General features: G+C 47.5%; 1 protein-coding gene across 1 annotated transcript in view; it reads left to right on the forward strand.

Moving 5' to 3' along the window:
- Nucleotides 1-8,516, forward strand: part of SV2C (synaptic vesicle glycoprotein 2C) — a 155,094-nt gene extending 146,578 nt beyond the window's left edge. The window contains exon 13 of the mRNA XM_005858047.2: nt 1,519-8,516. Coding sequence (XP_005858109.1) covers nt 1,519-1,702 — 184 coding nt within the window. The 3' untranslated portion in view covers nt 1,703-8,516. The remainder of the gene's footprint in view (nt 1-1,518) is intronic.
- The last annotated feature ends 5,308 nt before the right edge of the window (nt 8,517-13,824 follow it).

Below are 13,824 nucleotides of genomic sequence, written 5' to 3' on the forward strand. Positions count from 1 at the left end.
GGACTAAAAAAGTCTATTTATTTCTTAAAACTTCAGCCTCATGGCATCATCTCCATGGACATGGAGAAGGCGGTGAGTGATGTTATTCTACTCTGGTAGCCAACATACAGCCTCCAGCAATTTCATTTGAAAAAAAGTTATCAGTATATTGAATCTTCTTATCTTTCTGGTGGTGGTGATTACTAGTCTCTTTCTTTAAAAACAAGCCAAAAAGAAAAACAATACCAAATCAGCTTACCTCTTCTCAAGAAGTTGCTATTCTCTCAATTGGAGATTCCATTACACCCCTTCCTTATTCTACTTTCTGGCGCTGCTGCCCTAGCTTAGGTCTGCCTGTCCTAATAGCGAAGTCACTGGCCCTGCACTCACTCACAGGCTGGGTTTTCCCTGTGGTGTGGGAAGGGGGATGGTTGGATAACCTCAATCAATATCCACACATCGAAGAAAATATCTCGAGGAAAAGCACAAGTAGTGATGAGGACTTGTTATGACTGGCCAGAGGAAAACCGACTCTTACAAATTTACACGTCAATCGAAGAAAGCTGTGTACTAAATGCTGCATTTTGCAGCATATAAAATGCATTTCCCTCTGGTGGGGAAAAAAAGTACCTAACAATTACCCTGCATTCAATGTGCCCTTAACACGTGTGTCCCCAGTGACAGACACCAAGCTGAGCTGGCATAAAGCCGGGGAACTTCATATTATCTCATGATGTCAGTGGTGTCGGCGCTCTCATGAACAAAATTAAGCCTCCTCCCAGAAGACTACAGTAAAACCACACTCAACACACGTAAAGAAGTACAGGTTTTCTTTTCCAAAGACGGCTTTAAGGAATGGGATGTGTCTGAGTGACATACCACCTGCGCCTCTTAAATGCCAGCAGAGTGAGCAAGATCTCCAGGCCCACTGTCTGATTCTCCCCTGTAATTCTTCTCGGGCTTGATTTCCCACCTGGAAGTCTGGTGAAGATTGGGAACTGTGTCACTAGCTCACAGATGGACCGCCCCCTCCGTGTTCAGCTTCCGCCGGCCACCAAAAACAATTGGGACGAGAGCATGAGAGTCCCCCTCCAGGGTACCGAAAGATGGGGCATGCAATCCAGTCGTTCCTGGTTTTCTCTGAAAATAGGCTTCAGTTATTTAAAACCTCACACATTAATTAAGCCAGGAAAAAAAAATAGGGAGTAAAAAAAATCTAAGAAATACACTGTCATACATTTTCATTTAAATCTGGAAGAGAGTAGAAACTTTTCTTACTCCCTGAAATTTTTTCTTCGTAAATTGGAACTGATGGGCAGAGTAAGAATCAGTGGTGAGAATGTCAACAGAGGGCTGAAGGAACAGTACCAACAGCTGGGGTTCTCCATCTCCAGATGTGCTGACAAGCGTTTAGTTATTTTCTCTAATGATACCCCAAACATGGAGGTCATTGGAAAGTACCTTATGGAACATTTGTGTCTAAAGTCGGAATCTTGGAAGTCACTTTCTCAACCTTGTCCGTGTCTCCTTCCTTCGCAGGGCAACGGGCTTTGGCTTCTTGAACGCACTCTGCAAAGCTGCCGCCGTCCTTGGGAACTTAATATTCGGCTCCCTGGTTAGCATCACCAAAGCAATCCCCATCCTGCTGGCCTCCACTGTGCTCGTGTGTGGAGGACTGGTGGGGTTTCGCCTGCCCGACACACAAACCCAGGTCCTGATGTAACGGGAAACAAGCCATCCGCCCGGTGTTTCTTTCTCCTGCCCCGTGTCAACTCTCCTGACCGACTCAACACTTCAGATTTTTCAGATATAAAAGGTGGTCAGATGTCAGAACACTAACTCCTGCTGTGACTGAAACTTAGATGCATACCATCTTGCCCCTTAAATGTGATTTTGCAGAGGGTCTGGGTTTTGTTTTGTTTTCCATGCATTGTCATCTTTCCTAACTGTGATGCTACTGCCTCCCCAAAATCTAGTGGAAGCGTTTTCTTAAATGTCCTGGTCAGCCGGGCCTCCCTGAGGTTCTGCTCGCTGGGGGCCTGGGAGCTAAGAAGAGGACTGTGCAGCTATAAGACATAGATCCGGTTCCTAGTTCAACGTTCACAGGAAGTATAAGTTGGCGTATTATTGCATTTGTGCTGAGGAGAGGGATTCTTTCTCTCTCTCTCTCTCTTTTTTTTTTTTTCAAACAGAGTGACATTTCCTGTTTACTTAGAAAAGGACACCCAGCAATTCTAGCTATAACAGCAGAGCCTTTCAAAGAAAACCATGTGGTTCCAAACAGGGCTGGGTGGAGCTCTTTCAGGAGGGACAATTAAGGTGGCTCTACTGACAAGAAAAATAAAGGCTCTGCAGTTAGCAGCAACGGTCTGAGTGAGCTGCAAAAGCAAGATTTCTGCCAGAAAGCCCAATTAATTGCTGAAAATGTGAGGAAATCGTGTCTGTGATTGTGGCATGTGGTTCAGAATGTTAGAAAATGAGAGATCTTTGGCCTCCATTCATCCCTCCTCCCCCTGCCCCAGCCCCAGATACCATTGATCTTGCCAGAAAACAGATTCAGGAAAAGAAAGCCTCTTTCTAAAAATAGGGTCTGCCTACCTGATTCTGCCGTTCATCCAAACTGTCTCTAGTCTGGAGATTGTCAGGCATCTGCATTGTTGTAAATTTTAAATCAGGGAGACATTCACACCTAAAGCCATTTGGAAATGCAAAGTGATACCTTGAGGGACACTAGCCGCAGTGACATTGGACTTCATAGCTGGCATCCCCGAAGCAGGTCCCGTCTTCTGTCTTCCTCTAGGCTGGGGCACCGGTCAGGGTGTTCTGTGTGGGATCACAGCCTGCCATGCCCAAGGGGCCCTCTGGCAGGCACGGCAGCCTCTCCGGGTGGTGTTTGGCTGCTCATTTTATCTGTGCAATCTGCCTGGGCCTGGAAGAGAGAGGTCAGCAGGACATTCCCAGGGGCTGTCAGCTACATGACCTTCTCACCCCTCAGGCCTGCCCCTCCTCCAAGCTCATGCTTGTTACTCACCTTCTTTGAAATCTGAAGCCTTCTTGTAGACGTGCAGCAGTGACCAGAAGCCAGGAATAAATCCCATATTAAAACAATATTCCTTTTTTTAACTCTCTCTTTCTTGTGAGAGGGGTACCTCTTACTTATGATATAGGCGTTTCCAGCAGGCCCAGCCCTGGGGCCTCGCTAAGGAGAGCCTTTGTTTCCAATAGTCATTACATTCAAAGCTGTCTTAACCCCAGAGGCCCCTCTGCTTCCCTCTCCCTCCCTAATGATCCTGGTAGAGCTCCAGACTGCGGAGTTCAGACTCCCTGAAAAGCTTCTTTCATTAACATAAGCCATTAATCGACTCCCCCTTGAAGTAATTCTGGTCTAGGGGGGGCGGGGCAGCCTGGGGTTGGGGCTGGCAGGAAGAGGCTGGTTCCCTGGGGACCGGGCTTAGGGCCAGAACATCAGGAAAACTCAAACCAAAAACTGCTAAGGTGGCAGGCAGAAGGAAAATCAATAAAGACTAGATGAGATCTATTAGACCGATAGCAACAAAGCCGGGAAAGAAACAGGACGTACCCTCCCTTCTGCCTGTTGTAATATTGCGGGAGAACAAAGACAGCAGTCACAAACCAAGAAGGGACCCTGTGTGTTATTCTTCTTCCGTATGGACTTGTTTCTCCACCTCTCTACCCCTTGATTTCTCTTCTTAGAAAAGACATATTTGGAGACCTGAGCAGGAGTTTTTTGTTTTTTTAGTTGAATGTAGCCTGTGCAGTAATAACAGCAAATGTAAGATGTGTATCTCCATTGACTCATTCAAACGAAAAGCAGAAGTGTGCATGGATGTCGTACTCTTGTCTTCTGTGACCCCTAACTTTGCTTGCTGGACCGCCTTTCCTTTTAGGAAGGTCTCCCATGTCCACTGTAGCTCTGAATGCGTAAACCATCTCCCAACCTGCGGAGCTCGGTTTCCAGGGAATTTTATTGAAACGCTGGGTTGGGTCAGAATAAGGTAAACCAGCAGAACCCCACCAGCCGTGAGACCAGCCATCAAACATCCCCTTCCGAAGGGCCTTTCTTGGCCTTCCTGTCACCTAATCCAAGCCTCCCAGGTGGCCCAAGAGGGACCTATTCTAATCTCCTGGACAGTCAGTGGTCACAAACCTTCTTGGTCACCACCTTTTCCACCTTTTGTGCAGTTTTCTCTGCCTCCCGTTGTTCCCACCACCTGGATTTTCTATGAGAGCTCAGGTTCTTCCCAAAGTATGCGGCGTGGCCTGTCTGGCTTGTTCTGGGGTTAGCTAGATTAAGATAGAGCCATGTGATTAAAGAGAAACTCTCCGCTCTATCAGTGTAGAGACTGCCGGCACATGGACGCACACCCAGCATCTCATTTCAGCTACAATAGAAGGAAAATGAGAGTGTGTGTGAAAGCAAAGGCCCAGGAAACAGCCCCACTTGCTCCTCTTTTTCTAACTCCTTTTCTACCTTAAATTTCCTCATAACTGTTTAGAATCAATCCAGAATGTGCCTGAATCCTATTGTTATTGTTGGGTCCTCGCAGTAGGAAAGAAAACCCAGCTGCTCCAAACTGTAAATCCTATACCACGTTACAACCCCAGCTCCCGTACAGGCCTGTGCCTTGGAAGCCAAACCCAGCAGCCAGGGGGCATCTCAGGCCCAGAGTGCCGGCCCTGGGAGAGAAGATAGACGGGTCCTAGCCCAAGCTCCACCACTAACCAACAGTGAGACCCAGATCTTGCTGGGGAGAATGTCAGTCATCCAACAGCCCTAGTCCTCAGTTTCCCTGTCTATAGAGTAAAGGATTGGGACTAGTTGGCAATTGGGACCATTTCAGGATTCTAGAGAATCTTCATGAAAAGGGGGATTACCTACCTTTCGATGCTAAACTCATCTTTATAAACACCTAGTAAGTTCAATTTTGAAACTAAAACATTGGGAAATAGGCATGTATACAAGAGCTCAAGAAGTTGTTTGGGAAGCCCCCGGGGATGGGCCAGAGAACAGAGGTCTCATGTTGTTTGTGCTTCCAGCCTCGTAGGATCTGGAGCATTATCTGATTTAATGCTGGTGCAACACTTGCCTTTGCCCAGGAAAGGACCCACCCTGTCAGGCAGATGACTCTCCAATCACACTGCTATCGCAGAGGCTGTATCCTGTAGTTACCTCTTCCCACTTCTCACTTTATTCTAGAAACTTGGTCTTAAGTAGATCTAGGCCTTCGGAAACAGAGTTATTAAGTGATTTCACCTAAGCTGGCAAATGTACCTTCATTTACAGATCTCACCAAATCAGAATTCAGGTTTATGCCAAAAACTACTGCACTGCTCTTCTGGATATCTTGAGATATCAAGAGAGAGATGGGAAAAGAATCGTAGTGACAGAAGGGAGAGTCCAAGGTATCATAGAGAAGGTTCCAGTGAAGGATTAGGGCACGCCTGAGACTTTCTGAACCCTGGGATCCTTTCCAAAGCATCTCATGGGAATGCCTTCTGATTCCCTTAGCCAAAATAGAATATGGTAGTCTCTAGGTTTTTTCCATTCAATATCAAAATGGCCTTTACCTAGTTCTTCACTAAAACACCTCACTGTTTGTGCACTAGAGGCTCTGAAAGCAGGGACATCTGAATTTGGCCTTTACCTGGTATACCGAAAGACAGCTGGTTGGTTGTTTAGGTGCTTATTGGCTATATAATTGGCTTTCCTTTGACCTCTATATCATGTTGAACTTAGTCTAGCTACCAAACCTACAGAAACACCAGTCACTTTGCGACAGCAAAAAGCAATCTACACAATGGGACACTCTAAAATGAACTGTTATTTCTTACAGTGTTTGTTTCTGCCAAGCAAAGTATGTTTTGAGTAAAGCTTCTCTCACAATCTGTGTAATGTAGACAAAAGTAAATTGTCAGGATCGCCTAGGTATTTCGTGTGTCCCTTCACTGTGTCAGGTGTGGAGTGACAGCTCTCCATGTAATGTCCTTTTGCTCTAAGTATTGACAGTGTCTCACCTTCGGTCTTTTTCAGACAATGTCTAGATGTAGTTTAGTAATCCCAGGATTTTGAGTTACAAGGATACAGTTCACGGGTCTGCTTAGGCCCGTGTGTTAGGCTAGCAGGGCTGGGGCAGGAGGGAGGGCTGGGCAGAGCATTCGCTGGTCTCGTGTCATCTCATGTGATTATTCGATAAATATTTATGGAACACCTCCCGTGTGCGTGGTTGAGGCACTGTGCTTCACCTCAGGAAGCTGTTTGGGGAGCCTCGTACTGACCCCACTCCATGTTGGAACCCCCTCCTATAAACACAAAGTGTTGTTTTTTTCCAAATTTAAAAGAAGTCATTGCCTACAGTAGATAGTACAGGGGGTCCTTGGAAATTGGAAATACCTCCAAGAGGAGGAGGAAACCCTCAATGTCTGGACTTTGTTGAAGAGACTACTAACTAGTACTGGAAAAATGGAGCCACGCGTGTGCTGTTTCTTTAAATGTCTCCGCAGGAAACCGCCCTAAGGTATTATCCCAGGAAAGGAATCAGCAGCAAAGATAGCCCCATCTGCATAATGATGTTCATTTTTAAAGTCCCAGTGTCTTCCAGGACATTCTTTTCATGGCCTGAAACTCGAGGTGGGGAGGGCAGTCTGTTCCAGAGGGCAGTGCTGGTGTTTTCTCCCCAGCGGAGTCAGCAAAGCCCTCAGCTGCTGCGAGTCCCCTGCCCTCAGCTTCCGGATGTTTCCTTTCTGATTTTGAGGACTTGTGACTGAGTCAAGTGTCTTTGCAGATATCCTAGAGCAGCTTTTCCCCTCCACCCTCCACAGATAAGCCACCCAGAAAACAAGTTCTGACAGTCCGTGGCAGGAGATTTTCAGATTTCAGTTTCAAACCAGTGCATGGTTGTGGCAAAGGGTCTTGAAGCTGCAAAGGACTTTTGGGGCTCTGCGGGAAGGCGGAGCAGAGAGGGAGTTGGTCATGACCCTCCCCCTCCCCTCTGAGAGCTCTGATTCCTGTTTAACCCACTAGCACTGCTGTCCTCTCCACCTGCCCTAGGCAGTGCACACTCAGCTTCCTTCCTTTCCCCTCGGTTCTTCCTTCTTCTTCCTCCTCGCGTCACTCTGACTCTGGCAGTATACAAGGCAAGGCCCAGCTTGACTGGGGCTAAAGAATGTGCTGCTCGGTCTGCGTGTGGTGGAGGCCAGAGAATAGAACACATGAAGAACGTGAGTGGGAGCAGGGATGTGAGCTCTAGACTCTTGGCCTTGACTCAGCTCCCTGTACTGGGCCAGATTTCCCTCTGCTTCTCAATTCCTGTGGGCGATAGATAGATGGGCACCACTGGCATGAAACCTCAGAGAGGCCCATCCCTCAGGACTCATTGGCCTGTGGCAGGTAGACCCACCTCTCCATGCCCCCAGAGGGTCTTACTTGGTGCAGAAGGCTGGGTGCTTTTCATTCCGATGTAAATGCTGATGTTGCAGAGGTTGCCTCTTCTCTGCCTGCCCTACCACATTCATGCTCCCCTTAGACTCAAGAGGACCCAGAACTAGAAGGAGAAGAAAGCAGCCTCAGCCCTGTGTTCAGACTAAGACAGCGTTTAACACCAGGCAAGCGGCCCACCCTAGAAGCAGGGATGCAGGGTCCTAAGCAGCTCGCAGGTGCCTGGAGAGTGACTGGCCAAGCCCGCTCAGACCCAGGCCACACCAAAGTGAGCATCGTGGGTTTGCGGGTCAGCATGGCCCATAAGACGGAGGGAAGGAAAGGCCTAGCAAGCTCAACCTCCTGTCAGCACACAAAGGGTTTCTTTCTGCATTTGTATTGACTCAGAAGAGGACCCACAGTGCAGAAAATCCACCGCTGTCTATGGGAATTGTGCCTTCAGGGAGAACACACAGAAAATTGGCTATTTTATTATGTGCAAGCAAACATAAATTTGTTTGAAGTTACAGAGTATCTCTCCTCTCACACCCAAGTAGGCGTCCAAGAAGGAAACTCGGTCCTTGCCTTTGACATTCGCCAGGCCTGTCTCAATAGAACAGGACAGATTCATGGCTTAATCTCATTTCCACCACTGTTGTTATACATTCATTGAACTGCATCTATGTCCTAAATCAAGTGGAAGAAAAAAAGAAATGTTCTTTCTTGCTATGTGCTTTCACAGCATCCAAAACGCGGCCGTATGTCCTCGCCCTGACCCAAAACAGACTGAACAGATTATGTGTCCTTCATGGATGTCTAGATCCTGTAAATAAATTCCTGGGAGAGCCTTGCCTTTCAGGTGAACCCCCATTTCCACAGGCTGAACCCACAACCCTCTCTCCTTGCACTGAGATCTTGGCAATGGTCCTGTCCTTGGTTTTGGTGTTTGGGCGTCTTGTTTTGTGTCTTTTTTGTTTTTACTGCTCTGTAAGACCTCCTGCTATGAATGTCCCAGTTGCCCCAATTGTACTCTCTCTATATATGTGCTGCATGTGTGAACCCCAATAAATTCTGTTTCGGGTTTCTGGAGTCTTCCTCTTAAGTGCAGCTGGTCTTGTTGTGAACTCATCGTTCTGGTATGCTCCTCTGTGTCTGGTTCCTGATTGCCAAAACGTTTGACCAAGTGTGTTTTGACGAACGTCCCGAGACAGCCATGTGTATCCTTGTGAAAGGGCATGCTCTGTGGGGCTGACTCGTGTACAGCATAAACCTATCCAGTGTGGAAGTGTGTATACATTTATATGCCAGATACTTAACATTCATGTAGCAGCTGCACAGATATGTCATGTACATCCAATTAATAAAAGAGCAAATTTTTTTTGCTCCATTATATTCAAATAAAGATTGCCGTGTGACTGGCTTCCCTTCCAAGCATGAATTGACCCTTAAAAAAAAAAGTCCTTTTTTAAATGGGCAGCGTGAGAACCTGTTTCCCTTGCTTTCGGCTGGCTTGAATTGCTCCTGTGGGCCGGTGTCATGGGTATTGATGTATTGTTGACTTTACAGGAACACTTTCTGATTGTTAGCCAGGACCACTGGGAAGAAAATGTTTGCGGGGGAGTTTGTGGCAAAGCAGATGCTTGTGTTCTTTAGCCCGAGAGCAGGAATAGCAAACAGATTTGTAACTGGCATGTGGTCTCCCATTGATTGGTAGTGGCTGCTTGGAACATGCGTGTGAGAAGAATGATGAGAAAAAGTGCTGTTTTGTAACATTGGCATCGGAGGCAGAAACATGGACTGTCTGCCACGGATTTGCTGAGTACTTTTGACTTCATTTCAAAGAAGACCCAGCTTCAAACCTCTTTACTAATAAAGGGAATCGTTATGCACATAACAAAGAAGATAGGACAATTCCAAGGTTGGCTATGATGTGGCGTGGCAACATTATCTAAGACCCAGGTTCTTTCTGTCTTTTAGATCAGCCATCCCCAGCTCACTGCCTTTTGTCTCCTCATGGGCTTGAGATGGTTTCAGCAATTCTAAGCATCATTTCGTCACACAAATACCTTAAGGGCCAGAAGAGGTACCATCCCCTCTTTATGACCCTTTTTTACGATTAAGGGAATCATTTTCAAATCCTACAGCAGACTGCCCCTCTGTCTCGTTGGCTGGATTTGCATCATTTGCCTACTCCTAAACCAGGCACTAGCAAGGGGAATATAATTCCCACCACTGGCTTAAACTAATCAAGATTCCCCTCCCCCCAGAGAACTTGAAAGGACCTCACCCTTCCCTGAAGCACAAGGCTTCTGACTACGTGAACAAAATTGGGGTTTAGCGAGCAAGGAGGAAGGGAGGTAGCTAGTGAGTAGGCTAGCAACCGTGGGCTCCAGAACTGAGCCATTTCATGCTGTGGCCACATGTCGCTATTTATATTTAAACTTAAAATAACTAAAATTAAATTCAGTTCCTCGGTCACACTTAGCCACATTTCAGGTGCTCAATTACCACGAGATTTGTGGCTGCCATAGAACATTTTATCATCAACGAAAATTCTCCTGGAAAACTCTATCCTGGCCCGGCCGGCGTGGCTCAGTGGTTGAGCTTTGGCCTATGAACCAGGAGGTCACAACTCAATTCCCAGGCAGGGCACATGCCCAGGTTGCAGGCTCGCTCCCCAGTGTGGGGCATGCTGGAGGCAGCTGGTCATTGATTCTCTCTCATCATTGATGTTTCTTTCTCTCCCTCTCCCTTCCTCTCTGAAATTAAAAAAAGAAAACACTACGTTGGACACTGTGCATTCACACCCCTCTGCAGGCTGTCCCTTCTGCTGGGGCTGCTCCCACTTCCTCTAGCTTCTCTCTTCCCCCCCAACGCCCCCCCAGGCCAGAGCTCTTATTTTTGCTACAGCAGCTCTGTTTCCTCCACTTCCTCCAGCAGAAATGCCCATCACCCCACCAGTCTTCCCCCTTTCCCAGGCCCCAGCCCACCAGGTCCAGGACCTATTTAGTATTCAGGAAAAGTTACCATCTGCCTCCCTTTTCTGTCTCTCCTGTTGCACGACGAGGTCTTACATGAAGGGGGAAAGAAGTCTCCACAGGCAAACACCCCCGGGAGTGTCGGGGATGGCGGCAGGCATGGAACTCACCAGATGCTGGGTGTGCCAGGCAAGGATCACTGTGAGGGCGGAAGGACGCATCCACAGGCCTGGCCTGGACCCGCGGCTGCAAAATCCCAAATGTGAACTTCCTAACAGTCGGTGTGTTAAAACAAGGCAACAGAGGCCCTGAAGGAACAGCTTTTTCTCCTGATTGATGTCCCGTGCAATGCAGTCACTAACATCTATGTTAGTTGGCTAGGGCTGCTCTAAAAAAGCACCACAGACGGCTACAGGCCACCACAGCAGAAATGGATTTTCCTACAATTCTGGAGGCTAGAGGTCCAAGACCAATGTGTAGCGGGGTTGTTGTCTTCTGTCTCTCTCCTTGGCTGTAGATGGCCGTCTTCTCTCTGTGTGGTCACATGACTTCTCTTGGTACAAGTCTGTGTGCTAATCTCCTCTTCTTATGAGGGCACTAGTCATGTTGGATTAGGACCCGCTCTAATAACCTCTAGTAACTTAATTGTCTTTTTAAAGACCCTGTCTCCAAATGCAGTTACATTCTGAGGTACTGGGGTTAGGAGTTCAGCACATGAAATGGAAGGGGGTGCAAGATGCTACATGTGTAATTGTGTAGAGTGTGTTGTGTACATATACTTTGCACAGAATGTGGTTGAATATGCTTGTGATCACATGGAAGAATAGCCCAGGCTGTGTATGTTGTCAGCATAAGAACACCCAAACCTGTAGAAAATTTTTATAAAGGTTTATTAGAGCCAAACAGATACCAGGTCCAGAAGTAAGATTTCCACAGACTGAGAAAAATGCTTCTGAGAATTGTCATTTGCAGTTTTTTTATACATTTGGAACGAAGGAGGGAATATAGGGAAGATTACATGAAGGTAGGAGAAAGCAAGGCAGGGAAATCTCTGATTGAATGACAGGGGAGTTAACAAGATGTTATGCTCTCTGGAGGACAAGGGATCTGAAAAAAAAGGCATTTCAAAGGTGTATTAACACAGATGCACAAAAACAATGGACAGGGCTTGCATACAGCAAAGATAACATCTCACTAGGGAAGTTATAGGCCTGAGGCATGACTGCTTACCATGTCCTGCCCGGGAATTTATGGTCAGATCACCCTACTGGCAGTTAGAGTTATTTCAGAGCCCCCTTTTCATCTACAGTGTGTGTTCATTCTTGTGTGAGGAATAACTCTAGGGCCCTGCACTCATGAGCCAGAAACAGATAACTGGGGACAGCCCAGGGCAGCCTAGCCAGGCTGTGAGGTCCTGCAGGGCTGTTCTCAGACGGATGATTCTGCCTCCTTCCGCCTCTCCACGTATTAAATTCCAAACGAGACCTCGCTCTCTCTACAACAATTTTATTTTATCCTGGAGTTGATGAGTGCACTGTGGCCTACCCTGCACCACAGCCTCTGAGCAGAGCAGCCCTTCTGTGGCCTGTCCCTGGCGCAGCTTCCTCTGGACCGGGACCAGCTGTGCCCTGCTTGGATACGAGCATAGGCAGGAGGAGGGCATTCCTGGAGCTTGGGTAGACAGCATCAGCCCTTCACTACCGCCCTCTCTTTGTTGAGTGGGGAGAACCGATGCATCGTCATCTCCTGCAGTTTGCTGTCCAGACACCAGGGGGAGAAGTGAAAGCCACAAAGGAGACAAGTTCCTGCAGCCAAGGCAGGTTCCAGCCCAGCAGCCGCCTGGGCTTCCTGGGGCCAGAATGAATGAGGCAGTGTGGTCTGGGATCAAGGAGCACACAGTCAGCGCCAACCCTGACTCGAGTGCACCAGCAGCCACCTGCTCCAGTCCTGTTTCTGGGTCCAGTGCCCCAAAGCCCACAGGAGGCAGAACAGACCAGGAATGCACCAAATGCCCTTTGGACTGAGATGTCCAAGGGAATCTCAGCAAATTCCGTTTTGGATGGGCCTGTCAGGAAAGCTACTGCACATTGCAAAAGGATAAACGACTTCTGAGTTGCCCCCACCTCTCTCTTGGGCTTTGAAAACACTGCACATATCCAACCACAGGCCCACCCTTCGCTGCGATGTTCACCCTCTTCAGCCTCCTGCCTCCACGAGAGGACTGGGCAACCTCCCCGCAGAGCCCACCTGCAGCACTTCCGGAAGTGCAGGGAGCTCGGGCTCTCCAGGTCTCTGTCCACACTGAGGACAGTGAACCTTCCAGTGCTGGGGGCAGAATATATCCGCTGCCGCGAGTATGACTTTGGGCAGAGCCAGTTCCAGGTTTGGGATGGGAGGGACCCTCTTTAAGAAAAATGATACAAAAGTATTTATTTGGAATGAGAAAAGAAGCTACCACAATTTATGAACTTTTATCATAGGCCATAACAAAATCCAGAAAAACACAATACTAGTTTTTATTGAAGAACTGCCTGACACACCTGTGTAATTTTTTCCCTAAAGCATCCTCTTTGATTGCCTTTTTCTGTGACAACGGTTTTGTGATGTCAGTGGCATAGAATAGGAATATAAAATTAGTTTCGATTACTAAGCTGCTGTTTTTTTTGACAGTTTCTTGTTTCTTCACTCCCCACATACTTCCGGTGCTGAAGTCACAGACCACATTCATACTTGCAGTCCAATCTCTGGCTCTACATTTGAGACACAGGCCAGGCGAGTGGGCAAAGCGGGCAGCACGAGTGTTCAGTGGGGCAGCCAGCATAACTTCACCATCACAGGACTGATTGTGAACCACAGAAATACAAACCCACACTGAATATATCCCCAACTCCAATTCTTCTTAGCCAGAATCCCAAGTGCCAGCTCCACCCAACACCAGGCTAACTTTGAGGAAAGGAAGACGGAGTGAAAAGAACTAACAGTTTTAACTGACTAAGGAAACAATCTATTCACTTGCAGGTTTTTTGGTGTTTTTTGGGGGGCGGGGGCGTTGCACATTTTTAAAGAACATATGATCAGTGCCTTGTAAGGGACCCATGAAAATGGGCACCCTGCCTCTTAAGCTTCATTAGTTTCCTGGTAACACTCCTCTGAGTTCTGGAGTCACACAGATGTGAGTTTGAACCCTGACTCTTCCACTTAGCAGCTGCAAGGGCATGGAGGAAGCTAAAATTAGTCTTTCTGAGTTCATTTCTACAACCATAGGTTAGAAAGGATGACAGTTTGTATTTCACTGAGGTTTGTGAGAAAATGTAAAGAAAAGGCTGAGCAAAGTGCCATGAGTCCTAAGTAAGTGGTAGCCACTGTGATGCGTATGGTTGGCTCAAAGCTGCTCCTTCACACTAGGATGTTGAGATGCACTCAGATGGGAGC

This window comes from Myotis brandtii, unplaced genomic scaffold, assembly GCF_000412655.1.
Source record: "Myotis brandtii unplaced genomic scaffold, ASM41265v1 scaffold115, whole genome shotgun sequence".
Taxonomy (NCBI): Eukaryota; Metazoa; Chordata; class Mammalia; order Chiroptera; family Vespertilionidae; genus Myotis; species Myotis brandtii.